General features: G+C 39.8%; 1 protein-coding gene across 1 annotated transcript in view; it reads right to left on the bottom strand.

Moving 5' to 3' along the window:
• Positions 1-1633: 1633 nt before the first annotated feature.
• SLC16A7 (solute carrier family 16 member 7) overlaps positions 1634-11948 on the bottom strand; it is a 94437-nt gene continuing 84122 nt past the window's right edge. The window contains exons 3-5 of the mRNA XM_032805182.2: positions 8968-9111; positions 6536-7351; positions 1634-3264 (exon numbers count right to left, since the gene is read on the bottom strand). Of these exons, the coding sequence (XP_032661073.1) occupies positions 2993-3264; positions 6536-7351; positions 8968-9111 (1232 nt within the window). The 3' untranslated portion in view covers positions 1634-2992. The remainder of the gene's footprint in view (positions 3265-6535; positions 7352-8967; positions 9112-11948) is intronic.

Below are 11948 nucleotides of genomic sequence, written 5' to 3'. Positions count from 1 at the left end.
TGCAGTGGGCCTGATTCTCACACTCCTTTAAAATTTCAGTGGTGTTATTCTTATATTAACCCAGTATAAGCAAGAAGATGAGGCCCAAAGTGGCATGCATTGAGGGGCACAAACGCTATGGCTGAGGTCAGACAAAAAGAGGCTGAGATCAGCACTAACATAACTACTATAGGAGAGCAATTCCCTCCTATTTATTCTGAGAACTACTGTCCAGTGCTGCAGGAGTCAGTTTCACCAAGCAAAGGGCTTGTCTATTTGCTACCAATACTGAGAGGTTGCCATTCATAAAGATGAAAAAACACCTTTTTCCTATAGATTACACCTTAGGACTAATCATAGAATCGAAGGGCCTCATCCAGCAAGGTGCTGAGAGCTGTCTGAGATACTGTACTAAGCACCCTTCACTTCCATAAATAAAGAGGGAGTTGCTTAGCATTTCCCAGAATTTGGGCCGCCAGAAGAATGGAGAACACTAAAAAAAGTTGCTGATGGCACTTCTTAAGGAGTAAGGTACTTCTTAGTGTAAGTAAGGATGCCACAATGGGGCCCATAGGCACAGTTTTACTTATTTCAATGTTTTGTTCTCCCTGAAGCAAAACAAGCCAGGGCAGGAACTGTGACCGAGCCCTGTGGTGACACAACTATGACTGGCCATTACACAGCACTGAGCCTACTTTCAATCCAGTCCAAAGTGAGTAACAATAGGTGTTTTCTCTGCAAGATTTGCTTGTATTGTGCATTAGACACTGCAGAGATTCCTATAAAATACCAGATTTTTCTCAAAATCGTCCAGCTTTGCTGCAAGAGCATTGGTAAATGTCAGTTTACATTTCTGCACAGCACTAGAAGTGGATTCAATATATTATTGAAAACAACGCTGAGTCTTGAAAGGAACGACAAAGTGTTGCATCCGCTATGGCAATTCATTGTACATTAAATATAATAGCACGTCAAAAGAAAAACAAAAACCTGATGTAAATAATCAAATTGAACATGAGTCCTGGGGCAAATCTACCTTAAATGCACACACACATATGCCCAATTTTTCACAGATTTCTTTACTTATTTTATCTAATGTAAGGGACCACGGAAGAGTTTGTTACGGCCTAGCTAGGGCTGATCGCCTTCTCAAGGACAGGTTATTAGAGGTTGCTGTATACTGGTATATGCTGCTTGCAACCGGTTAGAACCGCTTCGCCTGGGAAGCCCCTGTGTATGTGGGGAAGTGCTGAAAGCCCCTGGCCCTATGCCCAAAGGGGCAGCCCCGCTGTTGGAAAGCCCCTAAATGCATAAGCATGAGCTGCTTTACATGCCATTAATATATAGCTATATTTGCCAGATGTTGTGTTATTGCGTTGGACTCAGCTCCCTGCTTTGTGACAGCAACGTGCGGAGTCCCCATTGCAGGTGTGTTACCTCACCTTCATTAAAAGCCATATCACTCACAGTGTGTGTGTGCGCCTCGTCCTTGCAGAGCACTCAGGCACGTAACATCTGAGAAATTGGGATTTCCCCTTCTGCTTAGTTTATCAGTATGTTTAATATGGTCACACCTTTCAGAGGTTAAAAAAAGGGGGGGAGGGTCAAATTAACTGTATTTCTTTGTATTAAATACAGTTAATTTGACCCTCCTTTAAGAAAAAAATTGTAAAGTTTTCAGTTGAAATTGAATATGAGTATTTATGAACTACTGTAGGTACAAGACCAAAATCCAATACAAAAAAGTAAAGTGTACCACAGACAGGAGCAATGCCTTGTTTCCCACCCTGCGCTGCCAACATGTTTCAATTGTTTTACAGCGAGTTCAGTTTTTGGCCTTTCTGCTTATACACTCAACGAAGGAGTTAGTTTATGCTTAATGTGTCGGGTGGGTAGATGGGAATTGTAATGAGGTTACCTGTGCACAAGGACTCTAGGTTACATCTTAAAATTCCTTTCACATAGGCTATCAAAGGATAATGACCTTCTGTGAATAAACATATGGCTGTGATTTGAACAAATTACCAAAGGACTAATTGATCCAAAGTCCACTGAAGTTAATGGAAAGACTCTCTTTGACTTCCCTGGGTATTGGATTAGGTCGCTAGAGATAAAAAGCTGAATCATTCTAATCCTCTGAACCAGTTAGTCCCTCTTGTTAATTTAAGTCTTCGTATCTGATGAATGAAATGGTAGCTACCCTCACAACCAATGTACCACTGACATGTTCATCTTTATTTTTTTTTTAATACAAACGGCTTTTTAAGCTAATTTAGATTAATGCAGCCTGAGTGTTCTCATAGTTCAAAACTAAACGTTTAAACATGTGACTAGCTATCACTGGACGAAACAAACACTTGCATTTATTATAATGAAACATTTATTGCATTTTAGCAATAAAAAAATCTACCTTTTTATCTTCTAACCTTATCTTTTACAGCAACATTCTAGTTATATGTATAAATACATCCTTTTGATCTAGTGGGCATACATTATAAAAGGGCAGGCAGTTTCTTATGCACTTTACTCAGATCATTTCCATATTTTGTCTTCCTTTTCGGATCTTAACCCATAATCTGATATCCTTCTTTAATATTCGAGGCCAAAATATGGTGGTGAGTAGAAGTCAACAGGCACTGGCAGTCCAGAGGGTTAAGACAGATGGCTTCTGTAACAAGACTAAATAGCTACTGTTGCATTAGAAGTTATTTTGGAACAAGGTAATTTGTGGTGGAGGAGCTTACAGTTTAATTCTACCTGACCCATACTGTCCACAGTTACGGTTGGAATGGACTCATGTGCATTGAATCGCTGTCTCTGAAATCTAAAATTCTCATCACCGAAATAAAAAAACAAACTGTCAATGGTAATATTTTTGGAATCTTGGCTTTGGCAAATTTCTGTTCTTATCCAATATTGTGATTGATCATTATTACTACAAAACCTGGCCTGTAACTTGACAAAATACTTGTAATGGAAGTAAAAAACATTGACGTCTGAGGCATATTTCATATTAAATATTAGTTTCCCTTTCCGGAGAATCATCGAGTACTTTGTCAGCCCTGTTGGCAGCCTCCTCATTCTCAGTGTTGGTCAAAGGTTCTGCTTCCTTGGGATCAGCATTCTTTAATGCTTTCTGTTTTTCTTCTTCTAACTTCTTCTCTTTTGCCAAAAGCCTGTAGTTGATGGCATTGCCAATGAACAACCAAATACTTGCCACAATCACAATCGACCCACAGACAATGTACATGTATTTATATTCTCCAGTTATATCCACTAACCAACCTGAAACACAGAAACAATACAAAACCACGCTTGAAAATATTTCAATTGTAGTTAGAAATAAATTCCAGGTTCTTCCCACAGGTATTATCAATAAATGTCCTGCATTAAAAGTATTTTCAACACTATAAAAGTTGTCCTAGATTGGGCATTTTCACAGACAGATGTACAGTGGAGCTCTAATAAATTTTATATTAGTTAGATTGGAAGTTATTGCATTCATTATCTGTAGTAAAATAATTGAGACTAAGGAAGTAGAGTCTAATCAACAATATTAGGTTGTATACTTTTCTATACAGATCTGTCCCCCCCCCCCCTCCGGCCTCCTCCTAATGCCTTTCTATTGTTGTTTTGGAATGGATGTCTAGCACTCATTTGGGCTGCTTGCAGACAAGAGGCTGGAAAGGTGTCTGCCTTCTCAGCTGCTATTACTATGTCCCATTGTGCAGCTGCTACTTGTGCTCCACTTATGCTGTCCCCAAAGACAGAATATTTCACCTTAGTGTGCAGATACCACTGTCATGAAAACTGAGTTTCAAACTCTGAAGCGTGTTCCTAAACTTGTATGGGTAATGCTTACGCCCCCAGATGGATCAGCAGCAGCAAAGATCAAATGTGGAACCTCTGTATCTTAAGGCATGAGCTTCTACCATCTGAGTTAAAGGAACTTGCTCTGTTAGCCTAGGTTGTATCAGACTAGTCAATCTCTAGTTGACCTTGCCACTACCAAAAGGGGGGTGCCACAATAAGCAAGCATGACTTACATTCATAAGCCATTTGGATCAAAGAAAAATGTATTCTGACTACCTTTTCACATTGAGTCATTCTTTTAATTCTATTGCATTTTCTAAACTCTAAATTAAAAGACAGGCTCCCAGTACAGCAAGGCACATAAACACACACTTAATGTAAGCATGAGTAGTCTTACTGAAGTCAACAGGATGATTCACATAATTTAAGTATGTGCTTAAATCCTTTGCTGTATTGGGGCCATAATACTGACATACCAACTAGATCTGGTCAAAACTTGGAATTTCTGTTCTGTGGGAAACAGATTTTAAAATCAGAATCAGATTTTCCAAATCAGAATAAAGTTGAAAAATTTCCAATATCCTGCTAAATGAAATTTTATGGGGAAAAGGGGAGTGTATTGATTAATCTACATATTTATAATATTTGTATATTTTAAAATTGTGTTTTAATAATTTTTATAATATAATGATAGAAAACAATAGAATATATATAATTTCAAAACAAAAAATGAAATGTTTCATTCTGATAAGGTCAAAATGTTTGACTTTATCAAAATGCTTCATTTAATTTTTTTCCATTGGAAAAATGTTCCACCTGAAATTTTTTGAACTGCTTGAATATTAAATTTAAATACATTTTTAAAGCATTTAAAAGCAGTAATATTTTATCTAATGTAATAAAACCTTTGAAGATAATGCACAGTGGTTACCCTTTATAAAGTTAGTAGTTTTGCCTTAAATAAATAGAAATGTTTACCTCAGTATTGGCAGTATTCACTATGCTTACTACTTAGGAATAATAAAATAATTTATATATTGAGACACTAATAATATAGTACTATTAAAATATTAATATATTGTTGCAACTGAAGTAGATAATCCAGGCAATTTGCTAGTTTTTAATGGTGCCAGTCTCAAAGAATTATTACCAAAAATTAACTTAATGTTCATGCATGAGATCATCATTATACTTTAAGAGATCTGAATAGATCAAAACTGGAATATGAGCTTTTCAACGTATTCAAGTAGAGAAATTAACAAAGGTGACCTGATTATATCCAAAATGTATCACTTTAAAATAAATCCACATAACAAATATGAGAAAAATAAATAGATGTATACTTTATCACTACATTAATATTAGATTTAATATTAATATAGGTTTCAATGTTTCAGGTGACTGGATTTTATTAGTCATAGACACAGTCCCTCCAGTAGGTGGCATTCCAAGTGTCTGTGTTAGAGGAATCTATTGTGTTCCAACATCTATGAACATAAGATGAGATCAGATTCATTTGGAATGACTTGTATAACTGTTAAATATTAATCTCAATAAAATAAAGTGTATACGTTGTAATCAGCTGGCATCATTTAAATTTTCATTAACAAATAAGTTCAACAGATGTTATTTTAGTACAAATTATGGCCTGGGTCATGCAAACATTTACCTGTATAACTTTACCCACATGAGTAGACCCATTGACTTCAATGGGAGTACTCCTGTGTGTAGCATTGAGCGTGTCTGTAAGAGTTTGCAATACTAGGAGCTACATTTAGAATTCACATCTATAAAATCTAATATTGTTTAGTTCAAAAGTATATATTTGTATATATTTAGTTCAAATTAATATTTGGTCAGGGATTTCACAGTTGGATTTTGGGCACCTAATTCCCTAAAACTCTTTTGAAAATCCCAGCTCTTTTATCAGAATTCTGGAGGTGATCAGTATATGAAAATTAACTAGCACTGTATTTTCATAATGAAGGACAATGTTCTGCTTATGCGCTGAGGGGCAACATCTATCAGAGCCCTCTTGTGCATGCACTTTACTTAGCCATGTTGTGAGAATCAATCTGATTTCAATAACCTCCCTTGTGCTTGGGATTAAAGCAGTGAGGTAATAAAGTAGCATGTGGGGAGCTTTAAAATGACAATTTATATAAGTATCATTTTATTTGTAAGCAGCCACTAGTTTGGCAGCCATTGGTTAGGGAAATTAGGAACCATTTTGTGAGATGGCACCTACAGAAGTAGCTTCTTTGCTATGGGGAATAAAATGGAGTCCCATGAATGTAGGCTATTTGAGAGAGAGAAGCAGTGCTGACCAGGAGGTAGTGGAAACACCACTACAGAAGAGATGCTCTCAGCACTGCTAACTGCCTAGTAAGGCACATGGAAAATAGGACTGGATGGCTAACACTGAAAGCAAATACCATCTTACCATATCTTATCTATGTATGTATCTCTACCTATATAGCGACATACATAACCATGACAACTATACACCATATATACACAGGCAATATAAATCTGCATATAAATCTAAATCTATGATATGCCAAAAAAAAATGTAATGTTACAAAAGTAAATTCAAAAGAACAAGCAATGAAAACATGACAGTTCTTGTGGCAACATTAACTAACATGTGCACGACTAATATTTCAGATAAATATAAATAATAACTTAAATATTCACAGCCAGCCCAGTGACATTGGAAAGGAGAATAAAAAGGAATCCTTACCTCCTAGAGGGGGGCCTAGGAGAACAGGGCAGCACTCCACAATTGTGACAAGTCCCACAGCACTGGAAAACCGGGCAGCACCAACAAGATCCATCAACGACTCAAAAAGGATACTGCTAACCATTCCAAAAGCAAATCCAAAAAGTACAGCATATACCACCAGGCCTGTATAGTCCTCTGCCAGTGGGCACATGATATGACAGATGCCATTGTACAAGACAGCAAAACTAAAGAAGTACTGGATTTTTGGCCGGATGTATTTGGAGTTTGCTACAAGTCCCATTGAAGGCCTAGCAAACATGTCTACAAAAGCTAGAATAGAGAGCAAAAAAGCAGCAGAATATTCATCAATTCCCTTGTGTTTGGCATAAGGAGCCAAGAATACTATTGGGGCAAAGAAGCCAACAAACATAATAACATTTCCTGACAAATAAACCAGAAACCCTCTGTGTTTAAAGAGGGACAGATCTAAGTATTTATTCACAGTTTGCCAGTATGACTTCTTTTTGTTATTCACGTGTAAGGCTGAATCTCCTGCTCCCTTCTCGACATCTTTTTTCACAGGAGGGACTGGTTTTGGTCCAACAGGTCTCATAAGTGACCCAGCCACACAGCAGTTCAAAAGAAGTCCTCCCAGAATGAGAAAACTTCCTTTCCACCCAAATGCATTAAAGAGAAATTGATTGAGAGGTGCCAGTGTGCTTAGAAACACTGGACTTCCAGCCATGGCCAACCCATTAGCAATAGGCCGCTTCTTATAGAAATACTTGCCAATCATAGTCAAGGCAGGCTGCAAGTTGAAGGCTAAGCCAAGACCTAAACAACAAAAGAGCACAGAGTTATTGCATGTCATACATTGAAAACCCTTCACAATAAGGAGACAAAATCATTCAAAAAAGCTAAAATGCCATTCAGAAATTCCCAATGAAGATAAAACGCTATCAGCACTGGAAAATGAAATGTGGTTTCACTGCTTTCCACACATTTTAATGTCATCACTATGTCACACTCGAGTTCTGTCATTTCCTTGTATTGCATTGCAATAAAAGTAAATACTCATAGTAATGTTTGAGCAATTATATAGACAATGGAGTGACAGAGGAACAATGGTATCAAGACCTTGAATATACCATTTTTGATGTTACTAAGCTGCAACACAGTTCTCGCTGGGTTCATTTCACAAAAGCTATTAAATGTCACCTCATCTACAAAAGAGAGCACAATATATTTAGAAGTATAAATCCACTGGCTTTTATCCCTCTATCCCTTTTAAAGGTTGAACATGTATCCAAAGTAAGATGTAAAATGATTAATAAATAAAGATTTTGCAGGAAATCCAGCCCCACATCTGCAGCTGTGGAGGTCCTCGTAGTGGAATTGCACTGGGGTGGGAAAGGGGCTGTGTGGGGATGCACAGCCCCAGCTCCCTGCACAGCAGAGCAGGGGGTGAGGCAAAGCTGGGCTAGATGTGCAGTCAGAGGATCCACCGGTGGTCCTCCTCCTTGGGTGGGGATACACTAGAGCCACAGAGTTTTAGTAGCAATGCACCCGCTATGTAGTGTCTGAGGAAGGACTCCTTCTCTCTTCTCCCATGGGCAAACGTAGTGCCTAGCTCACTCCTTGGTCTAGGTAGTGGGTTCCTGCATTTGGCTCTTAAAATGTAGAGACGTGAGGTCTTAAACAAAACAAAACAAACAAGAAACCCACCACACTCAGTAAGAAAGGATTTCTTTCAAAATGATTAACTTCTACTCAAGTCAATTACAGATAAACATAAGCTTTGATGTAGTGACAGAATAAGATCTTATTTGTGTATTCCATGCTTCTATATGACCTCTAATCTCACCTTCTTTCTTTATTCAAAAGAGATGATTTTAAAAAATTAGAATCCTTTTAGTAGTGAGGTAATTAAATCTAGTGGTCTTATTATCACTTTAATTCCCACCCTTTGATCAGTTCTAGAGCTTTGGGGATTTAGCATTTGTTTTCAGACAGGAATATTTTTATTCTGGGGACAGCTGGACCCTGCCCAGCGCACTATTTTGCTGGATATGTGTGTGTGTATATATATATATATATATATATACATATATTTTGTGAGCATACAGAAGCTTAGTATTAGAGTTTGCATATCTATTAGACCTGTACTCATCTCTGCTGTTTTATTCAAGATTGAAGGCTAAAAAAAAATCAATGCAAAATCCAATACAAGTGACTCTAATAAGTGCTGTCATGAGTCAATCAATTCCTGTATTGTAATTATAATACAGTACAGTATGGCAAATACATAGGGCATTTACTGAATAAAATAATCAGAGGTGCATGAAATATCCCAAGCAGTAATTTAATATCCTAAAAATCCATTTAAATGAGTACAGTTTAGGATAGTTAAAATTAACTGGACTAGTTACCATTTTTGAACAGCTACTTACCTCCAACAATTCCTACACATATGTAAAGCTCCAGGACACTACTGCAGAAAGAGGAAACAATCATTCCAAATGAACACAATACACCTCCTGCCATCATCACTGGCCGGCAACCATATTTGTTCACCAAGATACTGCTTATGGGACCTAATGGTAGGAAAAGGAGAAATTATCCGTCATGCCATGATAAATATATTTGCAGTTGAGTGTTCTCAGTTACTAAAGGTACCTCCCTGTGAGCCTGACAACACAAGAACTTACATACTAGAAGTCCAAAGGACTACTTACCCTTCCTGGGAGTATCCTGTAGTCAAAGAAATAGATCAAAGGATGTAAGACATGAATTCAGCAAGCTTGTTAATTACAGTTCTCAAAGAACCAACAACAGGCCCAGTCAATATAAGTCTTGGGTATGCAAAAAATGGAGGATTAGGCCCACTGTCTGCAGTCTAGTTCAGAATTTCAAATGGAAGGAAGTTGTCTAATCAAAATTACAGTTAACGGAGCAGAAGAGATCTCTAAATGAGTCAGATTACAACATCTTTTGATAGGATGAAAGCTCTTTCTGAACTCCCTATAATTGCTGCTGTTGACTAGGGCAACATACTTATGTCAATGAGACTACTCACTTGCCGAAATAACTGACAGCTGAGATCTATTTTCCTTGTCCAGATCTGAATGAGAGTGATAATGGACAATATCATTCTGTTCTGTAGTCTGAGACTTCTGAAGTATGCTTGGTATAATGGCCTAGAAACTTTGAAAATATGGCTACAAACCTGGTTTTTAGTTTCAAATGAAATAAATTCCAGTGTAATTTTGTCCATTCCAAACAAAGAACCAGCATGTAAACTGTCATGATGTGCACTGTATGTTCTTTAAAGGCCCACAACAGGAATAGATGGTGTGTGGCATATCAAAATTAAGAAGCTGTCAGAGCTGCTTTAGGAAGCTTGCTCTACACCTGATTGTACTGTATGTGGCCCTAACCAACGTTAACAGCTTTACTTTTGTAAGCACTATATTCACTCCATTTAAAAAAAACATAGTTGGGGGGTGTTAGATTTAGAACTGTCATAAAAGAGACCAGATATAAAGTGAAATGTCAAACATTACATTTGGTTTTACTGAAAATCATTCTGGTTCCTACTGGGTATTGGCTCCAGTACAAATTTCCCATTATAAACACCTAAAGAAATATACATCAGCATTTTCATTGGCAACACAAATCAAGTTCAACAAAATTGGAGATATGCATTGTTTGCAATATGTCCTAGTTTGGGTCCAAATGTTTGATCTATCTTAAAACTGATACTATCAGTGATGGGTTACATACAAATGTCTTAGGGCCGTATCATGCCATCAACATTGTAAGCATGTCTCAATTGAATCTGATGGAAGCAGGTTGACCAGATAGCAAGTGAGAAAAATCGGGACAGAGGTGAGGGTAATAGGCACCTATATAAGACAAAGCCCCAAATATTGGGACTGTGTCTATAAAATCAGGACATCTGGTCACCCTAGATCAGTGGTTTTCAAACTTTTTTTCTGTGGACCCAACTGAAGAAAATTGTTGATGCCCGTGACCCAGTGGAGCTGGAGCAGAGGGGTTTGGGGTGTGAGAGAGGTTCAGGGTTGGGGCAGAGGTTGGGGTGCAGGGGTGAAGACTGCAGGGTGGGGCCAGGAATGAGGGGCTCAGAGTGAGAAAGGGAGCGCTGGGCTAGGGTAGGGGGTTGGGGTACATGACGGGGTCAGGGCTCTGGGCTGCGGGTTGAGGTTCTGGAGTGGGGCTGGGGATGAGGGCTTTGGGGTATAGGAAGGGGTTCCGGGCTGGTGGGGCTCAGGGCTGGGGCAAAGGGTAGGGGTGTGGGAGGGGGTCAGTGCTCTGGGCTGGGGGTTCAGGTTCTGGGGTGGGGCTGGGGATGAGAGGTTTGGGGTGCAGGAAGGGGTTCCAGGTTTAGGGGGCTCAGGACTGGGGCAGGGGATTGGAATGCAGAGTTGGGGCACTGACTTACCTCCGGCGGCTCCAGGCCAGTGGAGCAGCCAGGCTGCAGAGGCAGGTTTCCTGCCTGTCCTGGAACTGCGGACCGCGTTGCATCCTGGAAGCGGCCAGCAATGAGTCCCACTCCTAGGCGGAGGTGCAGGCCTGCAGGCATCGCCCTGCCAGCTCCCATTGGCCGGATGCTTGGAGTGGTGGCAGCATGCGGGGCCTCATGACCCCCTTGCCTAGAAGCCAGACCCACTGCTGACTACTTCTGGGGCACAGTGTGGTGTCAGAAAAGGTAGGCACTAGCCTGCCATAGCTGGGCAGCACCGCCAACAGGACTTTTAACATCCTTGTTGGCAGTGCTGACCACAGCAAGGCGATCCAGGGGCTGACATGCTGCAACACAGTACTGGGTCACGACCTACAAATTGAAAAACACTGCCCTAGATGGAAGTTCAACTCCACCAGAGAGGTCCTTTGGGGCCATCTGCCTGTCCCAAGTCAGGATAAAGGAGGAGGGTTGGGCGTGGGGCTAGCAACTCCACCCCGTAAAAAATCAACCTGCTACAGAAACGCCAACAACAGAGACAACAGAGACTTTTACCCTGGAAAAAGAAGGGTCTTCAACTCGAAGATGCATGACGCTGGGTGGTGAAAGCCGTGAGGAAGCCACTAAGCTGATTACCCTTCTTGCAACCAGGAGATTCGAAGATGCTGTAAGGATCTGGACATGTGCCACCTCATTCCATCAGTGCTACTCTGTGGCCTGCTTGGACAAATAGAGAGCCTACTCCCTGTGTGTGGGGTGCGTCATCTCTTCATGTCCTGAATAAGCAACAAGCGACTCGCTGTCAAACCAGCGTCTCTGTCAGCTTGCGTCCACATTTGTTTCGCTAATGCTAATAGGGTCAGGTGGTTGCTCCCATCCTCTGCTGCAACCTGGCACCGTCTTTCTGACTTCGTACATGGTCTCACGTCCATGTGCCTATGGGAGAGC

This window comes from Chelonoidis abingdonii, chromosome 1 (genome assembly GCF_003597395.2).
Source record: "Chelonoidis abingdonii isolate Lonesome George chromosome 1, CheloAbing_2.0, whole genome shotgun sequence".
Lineage (NCBI taxonomy): Eukaryota > Metazoa > Chordata > Testudines > Testudinidae > Chelonoidis > Chelonoidis abingdonii.
The sequence above is the reverse complement of the archived record's forward strand: the minus strand, read 5'-3'. Positions and strand labels throughout refer to the sequence as shown.